At 45.1% G+C, this 12321-nt stretch overlaps 1 protein-coding gene across 1 annotated transcript; it reads right to left on the reverse strand.

Moving 5' to 3' along the window:
• Positions 1-3679: 3679 nt before the first annotated feature.
• Positions 3680-10448, reverse strand: LOC138095650 (beta-2-microglobulin-like). The gene is made up of 4 exons (XM_068991614.1): positions 10357-10448; positions 6846-7121; positions 6294-6321; positions 3680-5328 (listed from the first exon to the last, which is right to left on the reverse strand). The coding sequence occupies exons 1-3, from the start codon at positions 10421-10423 to the stop codon at positions 6308-6310; spliced, it is 357 nt and encodes a 118-aa protein (XP_068847715.1). The 5' UTR covers positions 10424-10448; the 3' UTR covers positions 3680-5328; positions 6294-6307.
• Between the last annotated feature and the right edge of the window lie 1873 nt (positions 10449-12321).

Here is a 12321-nt window from a genome sequence, read left to right on the forward strand (position 1 = left end):
CTAATGTAGCAGAGAAGGAGTTTATTTAAGGAACACCGCTAGGCAAAATGTTATCAACTTCTGATGAAGGACACACAGAAGTTAATTCTATCATCCTCTCCACCTTTTGTGCTGAAACTTTTCAAAATAAAACGTGAGGAGGAAGGTGGTTCTGAGGAGGCGAAGGCCCACAAGGGTTCAGAAAGTGACTGCGACCCACCCTGCATCTCTCAACTTCTCAGACCATCCTCCCAGCTCTGAGGAAAACTGACACCACAGTCTGGAAATTCTCAGCCAACTTAGATGAGCTCCCCTTGTCCAGCTCAACAGGATGGGTGAGCCAAGCTCAGCCCTCCTGTAGAGTAATTGTCACCTCAGTAGAGGTCAACTACCACATTTCAGGTGAAGCGGGAAAGGATATTGACTTCCATCTTTCCTCACCCGGAAGAAAAACCTGAGTTTTTGAACAGAGAAAATCAAGTGGAGTACGCAGTGTAGACACTAAGGTTGGTACCTATACATTCAGCACCATTTCCGAAAGGTGACTTTCCCTGGACTAATTCAGATAATTAACCATAATAATTAACTCCAGTGACAAACCTAGACAGGGTGTTGAAAAGCAGAGACACTACTCTGCCGACGACGGTCTGTGTAGTCGAGGCTCTGGTCTTGCAGTGGTCATGGTACAGAAGTGAGGACTGGACCATGAAGAAGGCAGAGCACCATAGGGCTGATGCCTGGAGACTGGTGCTGGAGAAGACTCCTGAGAGCCCTTTGGACAGCAGGACCTTGTCAAACCAGTCAATCTCAAGGAAGATCAACCCTGAATATTGACTGGAAGGACTGATGCTGAAGCTGAAGCTCCAGTATTTTGGTCATCTGATGAGAACAGATGACTCATTGGAAAAGTCTCTGATGCTGGGAAAGATCAAGGGCAGAAGGAGAAGAGGGCATCAGGGGATGAGATGGCTGGACGGCATCACCAATGCAATGAACATGAATTTGGGCAAACTCTGGGAGACGGTGAAGGACAGGGAAGCCTGGCATGCTGCAGTCCGTGAGGTCGCAAAGTCAGACATGACTGGGCGACTGAACAACAGCAACAACCACCCTAATAACATCGGGGGGAAGGGCCAAGGAGGGGATTTACTGCAAGCGCAGATGAGTTACACACAAACCGAAAGACATCCTGGGACCATCACCAGGACCAAATCAGGGTTAAGCAAATATAGTCACATCCATATTCTGCTTACAGCATCTAAAGCTCATGATAGAAATACGATGATGGTCTAGTTGCTGAGTTATATCCAACTCTTTTCAACCCCATGGATTGTAGCCCACCAGGCTCCTCTGTCCATGGGATTTCTCAGGCAAGAATTCTGGAGTGGGTTGCCATTCCCTTCTCTATATTTCATTCTTTTTAATGGCTGAGTAATATTTCACTGTGTATATGTAATGTGTACTTAGTTGCTCAATCATGTTCAACTCTTTGAACCCCATGGACAGGCTCCGTTGTCCATGGGGGTTCTCCAGGCAAGAATACTGGAGTGGGTTGCCGTGCCCTCTTGCAGGGGATCTTCCCAACCCAAGGATCGAACCCAGGTCTCCCACATTGCAGGCGGATGGATTCTTTACCATCTGAGCCACCAGGGAAGCCCACATATGTACTATCTCTTCTTTATCCATTCATCTGCTGATGGACATTTAGGTCGCTTCCTTTTCTTAGCTATTGTAAATAACACTGCAACAATTATTTATCTTACTTGCTCCATGTAAACATATATATAAATAATGCTATTTGCTTTGGGGCACTGCTTAATTTTGTATACAATGGAATCACTATATATATTTTGGGGGACCTTGCTGGATTTTCTTCACTAACATTTTTTGTTGTGATCCATCCATGTTCATTTTTATAATGACATTTGGACAGTTCTTTCATTTTCAACCTGAATAGCATTCCATTGTCTGAATATACCTTTTGTATCCAGCTTTAGGTTGTTTCCCGTTGTTTGCCATTAGAAAGAGTGTTGCAGTAAACAGTTTTTTACACCTACTGCAGTGCCTGTGCGAGAGTTTCCGCATGTTGGTAGTAGAAATGCTGGGTCATAGGGCGTGTGCATATTTAATTCTACTACACAATACTCTCGTTTTCCAAAGTTGTTTTATCCATTTATGCTCTCACCAGCAACGTAGTGAGTTCTCTTTGGGGCATGTTTTTCCCAACACTTGGCATACCCGGTCTTAAAGCTTGTATCCTTCTGATGGTATGATGGGCTGTAATTTGCATTGTGCACACACTTACTCCGCTAATTGAGTATATATAACACTGTATTGTAGTGTGATATATTCCAGATACAAATCCTTTGCTTTAGGTATGGCAAATATATTCAAATCTGTGACTTGACTTTTTACTTTTTTATGGAGTCTAATTTTATTGTAGTTCTAAATCATGAGATTAATCAGTCTTTAGCTATATGCATGTAATTTGTGACTTCTATGTTGAGGTCTGAAAATGGTCTTTTTTTCCTGTTTAAAATTTTTGTTTGGCATTTAGCTCTTTTTCTGATGGGACTTACACTTGTGCACAGTGTGAGGTGGTGGTTGTTGAGTCATTAAGTCGTGTCTGACTCTTCGACGCCATTGGACTGTAGCCCGCCAGGTTCCGCCGTCCACGGAATTCTCCAGGAACGAATACTGGAGCGGGTTGCCATTTCCTTCTCCAGGGGATCTTCCCAACCCAGGAATCCAGCCCACGTCTCCTGCATTGACAGGCAGGCTCTTTACCGCTGAGCCATAGAGAAGCCCATAGTGTGAGGTAGGGACTTATTTTTCCGCCACATATTGATAGCCATTTGTCTCAGCACCCTATTTTTTCAAAACCCCTTCCTTTTACGATTGATCTGAAATGTCGTGTGTATCAAGTTTCCGTGTATTCACAAGTTTGTTTCTGGGCTCTATTCTGTTCGTTGGTCTTGATCCATCCCGAGTCATTTCCATTCTGTTTTAATTATAAATCTCTCACCTTATTATTCTTCAGGAGCGTCTTTATCTTTCTCCCTCCGTTAGCCCTCTTCCATATTTTAGGATCAACTTGTCAAGTGTCATGGAAACCTATTAAAATTTTTAAAATAACCACAGTAGATCTATATATCCGGTTGGGAAAAAATTATGTCTTTCGGGTATTTAATCTTCCTATCCATACCTTACTCTCTCATTTTTTGTCATTCTTTCAATAAAACATTATAACTTTTCCATTAAAAGCTTGACATCTTTTGTTAGCTTTATATTGGCATGTGCATTTAAACACTATTTGAATATATATAGCATTATCTATTTTATATATAGTTAAATGCTATGTCTGTTGCTATCATAAATTGCTCTTTTGTCCATGGGATTCTCCAGACAATACTGGAGTGGGTTGCTGTGCCCTGCTCCAGGGGATCTTCCTGACACGGGGATCGAACACATCTCTTAAGTCTCTTGCACTGGCAGGCAGGTTCTTTACCACTAGCGCCACCTGGGAAGCCCATTTATATATATTTAAGTACTATGTCTATTGCTATTATAAATTATATATTTTTAATTTACTTTGTTACCAGTACAAAGAAATGCATTATGTTTTTGTCCAGCAAATTTATTATTAGGATTAATAAGAGAATTTATCTTATTGACATTTCTATATAATCTATATATAGCATCAAAGTAATACAATCTTGTTTCTTCTCTTCAAATATTCTTTTTACTTTTTTTCATTGTCTTCATTTGCTGCTGGGACCTCTAGTATAACATCACTCGAAAGGCATGGTGGGCGTCTTAATTTTTTAAGGATTTACTTATTTGGCTGCTCTGGTACTTAGCTACAGCATGTGGGATCTTAGCTGAGGCATACAAATTCCCACTCGCAGCACTGAGAGCACAGAGCCTCAGCCACTGGGCCACGGTGGAACTTCAGGAAAGACCCTTATTTCTGATTTTACCTGTAAAATACCTATAATATCTTTCTATTAATGAGTGCATGTGTCTGCTTATGTATATTAAGAAAACTTCTATAAGTCTAAGTAAATTTGCCTTTTTCCCCAGCTATGAGTTTTTAATGATAAATTCACTGAGTATTGAAAATTAACTGAATGCTTATTGTGAATCTTTGAGATACTATAAATCTCCTTCAGTCTGTCATAAACCACATTAATTTTATTTTTATTGTGAAATATAAGATTTCTTTAAAATGAGCAGAATGTATGTACATTTAACAAAAAATTACAAAGCAAAATCTGTTGTAACTACCATCCATGTCAAACCTGAATCATCACTACCACTCCATAAGCTCCTATGCCATCTTCTAGCTGGGTATTAAATATTCAGCCTATGTTCTTTCTGAGGACAGCCCCAAAATATATTGTACATATTTAAATTACCAAAAATTTGTAACTTTACCCTTCAGGGTAAAAAGTCCATCAAATACTTTAACACTGTTTACTCTTTCTATACTTAGGTTATTGTTGTGTTTTATTTTTCTAACCACTTTAGAAACCACTACTATTTTATATTTAGATTACAAAATTGATACATTTCCATTACTCTCCCTTTTCTCTCACATTTTGGGCCTTCCCTCTGCCTCAAATGTATCATCTAGAATCTTAGTGAGGATCTGACAGGTGCTGCAATCTTCGTTATCTAATAATGTTTATCATGCGGTCATTTTCTTTAAAGATTTTTATTGAATACAGAATTTTAGATAGCAAGTCGTTTCATCACATTCATGACGACTTTCTGCTATGTTCTGGATCCCACTGGCATTGAGAAATCAGCTGTTGTTCCTTTGAGAAGCTGAACGCAATGTTTTACCATTGCTTTAAATAGCAAAACAAAATATATAGCGAAACGAGGCTCAGCCAAGTCTCTAACAGGAATAGGAGACACCACATAACTCTTAAATGGCAAAATGCTCCATCCACAAGCTCCAGAATTCTAACAATTAACAAATTTCCATATTTCTAAAAATTATCTTCCCAAAATTTTCCCAAAATTGTAAACAAAGTTACAAAATTGGAGGCTCACTTTAATGTGCATAAGTATCTATTGCCCAGTTTTGTATGAGAAGACACCCAGATGCTGATGTTAAATCTGCAATTGCCTTTCCCACCTCCACGATGCCAGCGCCTCCACCACAGACACCTGCCTAGACAGGTCAAACATGGACACGTGCACCCAAGGTAAGATTATAAAGAAAGTATTTCTGGTAACATGAATACGACTTCTTGTTATGTTCATAAAGCAGAAAAGCATAGCAGTATTAAAGAGCAAGGAAAGAGAATCTGGAATTAGACCAAATGAAGACTCTTCAATCTGAAAAAAAAAGAGAAAAGGAATAATAATAAATACATTTATTTTAGATCACAGATAGCACCACCAAACTTATCTAACTTTCCCTGTATAAATCTCTGTTGATAAAACTGCAGATGATTTTGCAAACCTTTTAGTTTACCCCGCTGGTTCTCCTACAACCATAGAGAAGAGAGTGCTGGTATTAGAATCATATCCTTGCTCTAACACTTAGTAACTGTGTGACGCTGGGCAGGTCAGTCAAACTCTCTGATGCTCTCGCAAATTAACTTCCCTGTCCTACAGTGCAACAGGAAACGTGAATAGGTTTTCCATGCCAAGATACACTGAGTAATACAATTTCCCAGAAAAGCTGGATTATCTGCCTCTGGCCTCCACCTGAAGGGGCAGAGAAGTCCAATCCCTCCCTGTTCCATGCTGCTAGAGTTAGGTGTTAGAGCTGCAATACATCTGTTACAGTGTCTTCACACTGGGTTACAACAATCTTGTTTCCACTTCTCTCCTCTATTGGACTGGGAGCTTTGAGACCCAACTACAGTGCCCAGACACTTAGGAATGGTGTCTCTGCAGAACCACGTCACTCTTCTCTTCGGGCTATTTAGCAAAGAGCTGCCACGCAAAGGGAGGGACAGTTCACCCTTGAAGGCCCAGAGGAGCCCAACATGGAAATGGCAGAAGAGCAAACACTTGCAGGTGCTGCCTCTGCCTGTAACCCCACACCTGCAGCTCCTCTGTCCTCCCTTTAGAGGGTTAGTGATGCTGGGAAAGTCACACCCAGGACCACGGCCTTCCTCATCTCCCCCGCTCCCAGGGGCAGGGAATGGGACCCCATGGGAATCTTCTCTGCCTGCTGAATTGTTACCCTGATTAATGTCTTCCAGACCGTGAGGCTTATCATATTAGAGGTGTCTGTAATGGTCCCCAGGATACTGATATTACAATAGGGTTTCTTAAGGTTAGAAACCCACCTTGATGGTGCTGCTTAGAGGTCTCGATCTGTGGAAAAGAACATGGAGAAAGAAAACAGTTAAGTTTGACTTCTGAAATGCTGCTTACTACAAAAGTCTAAAATTGTTATGAACAAAGATGGCAGAAGAGCCTGTGAGGAAAAACCTAGACGTTTCCTACCAGCCGGAGATCCCAAGCCATCCAGAGAGCTGGAGGAGGCCAGGGTTGGAGGGCCCTACCGTAGCAGGGCTTGCACTCAAGGCCCGTGCCTTCCGGAGACCCTCTTTGGTCCTGGGTGTGCCCGAGGCTGCCAGGAGAGCCGAGGAGGCCACAGGGAAGAAGCCTTGGGAGTGCCTGCACACGTGCCGCTGCTCCCTGCTCTCACTGCAGGGAAGCCACTGTCTCAGCGACCACACTGTGCCCAGCTCTCTCAGAGGGTGCCACTACGCAGAGCTTTAGTAACACTCCCTGATAATCCCAGGATGCAGATGTCTTTATATCAAAGCAGCTTTATGCCGTGGCTGTGCTCAGATACAACTGTCAGTGGTTAACCAAAGAACTTGACAACTTACCCCACTTAACTATCTTGGGTTGTGTTAAAGTAACGTGATTCACTCGGCAACTGTACTGATCCTTGCTGTTGGGAGTGAACTCAGCGTGGGACAGAAGGTAGAAAGACCAGTCCTTGCTGAAAGACAGGTCTGACTGCTCCGATTTAATCTTCTCCCCGTTCTTCAGCAAATCGATTTCAATCTGGGGTGGATGGAACCCATACACATAGCAGTTCAGGTAATTTGGCTTTCCATCTTCTGGCGGGTGTCTTGAGTATACCTGGACCTCTGGAATACCTGAGGAGTGGCCGGGAAAGACACATGAAATTGCAGAGTATTCCACTTGGGGCTCCTTTGGTCTGAAGCTAGATCAGGCACCAAATGTTTACATTGGATCCTCCATTTCTCCCAATTCCTCTTTCCCTCGGGCCAAATGACCTTCCATTTTTGCAAAAGGCCACCTCCAGGTTGTGGGAAACGCCATGACTTAGTATCTCTCCCACATAATCCCCTACACAGGCCTTTCAGGCTTTTCCTGGCAGATTTCTGGCAACATCTTTTTCTGTCAACGGACACTATGCTGTATCTTTTAAGAACTGTGTGTGGAGGCTCTCAAGAGGCTTCACGGCTCCTCAGCACATAGAATCTGTATCGCTCAAGAGTCTACATGATTTGGCCCCAGCCTACTGATCGGGCTTCATTTCTCACTTCACACACCCTCCAGAGTGGCCACATCAAAAGACTCCCATATTATACCCTGTTTCAGCCCCGCCAGTTATTTTCCTCACATTTGCTTCCTTCTTCCTGGTCTCCTGTCTAGATGCACACCCACCAGACTTCTCAGCAGGTGCCTAGTGCAGAGCCCTGCACAGCGCAGCTGCCTGGCAAACGGCAGGTGTAATCATCAGTACCTCCTCGCTCAGGTTCCTAACAGAGTCCACCCACAGTGTATTTCCACAGAACACAAGCTGTTCACCATGTCTAGAGTTTACGTGACAGACCTCTATCTGAACGTGTACCTGATTCATGAGCCAGACAAGAGAGAAGCAAAAGGGAAACACCGACAGGAGCTGGAAACACCTTAGATGAGCTGGGTGAGAACAACAGGGAAGAGTGAGGACTGCGGCAAATGGGAAAGATCAGACTCTCCATTAGGACCAAGAGGCGTAATGCATGTGACGGTGGGAGCTGCATTTTTAATGAGCACGGTCAAGTGACTTCCACATCTGCCAGGCTGAGAATATCACACATTGCTACAGGACAGGTGGATTCCAAAATGAGACGCACGTTTAGACCCTCCATGAGGATGTGGAAGAAAGTATTATAAGCTCTGTATCTACATTTTCTAAGTGAACTGTTAATGCTACTAAACGTACAGACTGATATAAATATATGTATATAATCCACTTAGATACAAATGCACTCAGGGGACATGATTACAAAGGTCAGTTCATCCTCTATGTCCAGGAGGCGCAGAGGAGGAGGAGTCCAGGCCACTGTGACTGGATATATCTCTGTAGAATCTTCCAATCATCAAAGAAAAGGTCCCTAGTCCCACTAAGAGCTAGACTGGAAATACTATGAAGCCCTGGTATTTTTCCAACGTTCAAAGTGAAGATAAATCAGAAACCTCTATTTACACCTCTATTTACCTCTATTTAAACCTTTATTTACATTTGAGCTTCTATTAAGTGACAGTTAAGTTGCTCAGTCATGTCCGACTCCTTGCGACCCCATGGACTATAGAGTCCATGGAATTCTCCAGGCCAGAATACTGGAGTGGGTAGCCTTTCTCTTCTCCAGGGGATCTTTCCAACCCAGGGATCGAACCCAGGTCTCCCCCATTGCAGGTGGATCTAATAACTAGACCCTAATACATCCAACAGCACAGGTTCATCCCACCTGGAATCCTCCCTTTGAGGGAGCTAGGCAGGTTTGTGCCGGGGGGTGGGTTTGCAAGGGTATCACAATAGTGATTTCCAAAAGAAGGAGGTGTACTCGACAGGTCTGGGTTTGAATCTGGCTTCGGCCACTTACTGCTTCTGCATTTTGGGGAAGAGTTATTTTCGCTTCTGTAGTTTAACTGAAAATTTATGCCCAGACTGAAATAAAACCTACACAGGGAAAGAGCAGAAAATAGATTCCCCCTCCCAAAGTGAATCACACAGGTTTTTTGTATGTCTTCTAGAAATCCCCTGTGTATTTTCCAGGCATGTATTCTCTCGGAAATTTTCTAATGAACATACTTTTTAATATCTGCTTGTTATTTTTTGAAAGAATTCTATGGCCACAACAAAATATCAATAGTGATAATACAGACATCATGTGGTTTTTTGGCAAATACATTTTAAATTCCATTCTCACATGAAAGAGAAATCTGAGCTTCAGTGTATTTAGAAGGTATCTGAACACAGTGTCCCTGACAACCTGGGTAAGTGTGTTGATTATTCAGCCCTAGTTTTACAACCTTTCTGACTGATAAACCTTCACTTACTCAAAACTGAAAGTAGAGAGACACTTCATATTGGAAAGAACCAGGCAAGAAGCCAAAGGAGGAAGCCCTTTGTGAACAAAGGTCACAGAGGCCCACGGCTGCCCAGCTTGCTCCCTAGAATCTCACCCCAGAAGACTGTGAAAAACGTACCAGTGACTGCCCAAGGGGCGCACCACCGGGCCAAAGGCTCTACTGTCTGCCACTGATCCCCTGGCGGCATTAACTTGTTTCAACTTGTCAGCCTCCATTTCCTCATTTGTGACACCCTGATGATAGGCACCGTATTTACATCGCAGACCCCTTTCACAATTAAATGTCACAGCACACGGAGCAGGACAGACAGCTGTCAACGGGGACCTCTATGATTGTTATTAAAAGCGAAGCGTAAGGAGAACAAGAGAATTAACGACCAGCACTGGTTTGTTAAACCTCAAGGCATTCCACGAAAGTCTCCGAAAATTCCTCGTTCTGGTTTGGTCCCTTATTTGGGGAAAAGGACAGAGGGGCAGATGAACCTGCCCGGCTCCTGCTGGAAGCTCCAGGCCCTCAGGATGCCAGCTGGCCGACATACCCTGGCGGCGACTCCCCCAAAGCCCACGCGTTGTCTCCACCCGTTCGCAGCCCCCAACCCTGCCCTCTGGGGCCCGCCAGCCCGCCCGCAACACGAGATGCCCGGGGGCAGCCAGAGCCCCGCGAAGCAGCGGAAGAGAATCCCTCCCCCACCTCGCCCGCCCTGAACCACATCCGCACCCAGGAACTCCGTCCCGACCCGCGCGGTACCGTCCGGCCGAGCCAGGGGCTCCCTCCCCACATCCCGGGGAAGCTGGCGACCTGAGGTCGCACCCTCTCCCCACTCCCCACTCCCCGCGCACCCCGCCGCTTCCACTGCCCGAGACGAAGGCGGCTGCGCCTCCACCGAGCTGGGATGGAACACTTGGGAGCGGGAGCGGGGTGGACAGTTAGTGCCCAAGGTGCCAAGTGGGTGTGATCGGGACAGGACGGGCTGGCGGAAGAGGGGAGAGAGGAGAGGACACTCACGCTGGATGGCGTCCAGTCCAGACAGCGACAGCAGCCCGAGAAGGACCAAGACCGCGAAGCCAGCCATCCTTGCGGCAGCTGCGCGGGTGGCGGAGTGAGCGGCCGGGTGCGGCGCTCGCCTTTATACTCCGCATTCAGGCAGCCAATCGGAAGCCTGCCCGCCGGGCCGTCACAAGTCTCCGAGCGAACTAGGCCAGGGCAGGTTAGAAACAGGCTTCCCCGTTTTCAGTTTCATTTTCTAGTAAGTCTCATGATGCTTAGGAAGGCAGGGTTGGGCTCGGTGCGTTCGCTGCCTGTACATCAGCGCCCTCTTATCTGGGGTGCGCGCCCAAGCTTGGGGCGCGACCCGCTCACCCTAGAACTTCAGTGTGGACGGACCCTCGCTTTTCGGAACAGCACCGGAAAGGCTAAGGGACTCGCGTACCTTGCATGCCACAGCCGGTGAGGAGCCTGGCACCTGGTTTTCAGTCGGGAAAACTGAAGCATAGAACTGTTCAGGCTAAGGACAGAGGCCGAACGGTACTGGGCAGAATCAGAACTCGGTTCGCAATTCCAGCCCAGAAATACATTGCACGTCCTCTGGATTCCCTGGGCAAGAAAAGTTTCCAGGAACCTCGAGGCGTCATGGTGCCAGCTCGGAGAACCATCTGGCAGGGAGGAGGACCTTCCTGCTTCCTGAATATTTTCCAAAATGGAAAGGCATTTCGGAACGTCTGTGCCAAGAAACTCTGGTCCGTATCCTGCCGTTGTAATTTAAGTAATCGATGGTTTGTGGAGAAATGACCACTGATAGTAAAAACTCTTATAAAAGCAGTAACTGCCTAGAGCATTAGAGTATCTACCGCCTCGAGGAACTTTACTCCCTGCGACTTAGCACACTAGAATGGTGGTTGGCAGGGACTAGGTACTTGATGAACCGAATGAGTGAGTGTACAGATGAGTGGCTGCTTAAACTCTTGAAGGAAGGAACGGCTGAACATGTGAGGGAATACGTGAATAAACCCTAGGATGTAGAAATTACCTCGTTATATTTTTAGGGATAGGAAAACAAAGGCTGAGGTTACAGACTGGCCTGATATTGACGTCATTTGTGCTTCAGACACTCGGAAGATAGAGGACTGGACAATTTTAGTATGAATTTGGGTTGCTTCTTCTGTGGACTCAAAGAAGTTAGACCTATAGATTCTAAGAGGGTGTCAGTGTTACAAAGACTCGTTAAGAAAACTCCTTCTCTATAGATAACAGAAAAAGGAGCTGACGTTACCTGGTGGCTGAGTCCAAGGATCATTTCTGGAGTGGAATACCCGGAAGAGGAAGTGAACCTGGGGGCCGAGAGTGGCAGAGGTCTTGGAAAGCACCCTGGTGTGCAGTTGAAGGGAGTTTGGTGGTGCTTCCCCAGAGAGCCCAAGAAATGTCATCTGGATTCCTTTCCCCTACTTTTAGACCTTTCAGTAATCCCTGCTGTGGAGCTTGAGTCGACACTAAAGAAAGCAGGTTACTCTCCACAGACCTAATGAAGGGGATGTGCACAGAGAGAGCCCCAGGGAGCACATAGTGGGTGTTCTGTGATGACTAAGAGTCTACTACGATTATTGATGCTCTTTGCCTACTTTTTCTACCAGCTCTCTCTATGGCTCTCTTGAAATAAGAGAATAATTGTCAGATATAATGTCATGAGGAAAGACAGTCCTTCCCCTCCCGTTTGTTTGTTTGTTGTTAACTCATTTAAGGCTCTTAAGGCCTGTAAAGTTATGACCAATCTAGACAGCATATTAAAAAGCAGACATTACTTTGCCAACAAAGGTCCATTTAGTCAAAGCTATGGTTTTTCCAATAGTCATGTATGGATGTGAAAGTTGGACTAGAAAGAAAGCTGAGCGCCAAAGAATTGATGCTTTTGAGCTGTGGTGTTGGAGAAGACTCTTAAGAGTCCCTTGGACAGCAAGGAGATCCAACGAGTCCATC

This window comes from Capricornis sumatraensis, chromosome 2 (assembly GCF_032405125.1).
Source record: "Capricornis sumatraensis isolate serow.1 chromosome 2, serow.2, whole genome shotgun sequence".
NCBI classification, from domain to species: Eukaryota; Metazoa; Chordata; class Mammalia; order Artiodactyla; family Bovidae; genus Capricornis; species Capricornis sumatraensis.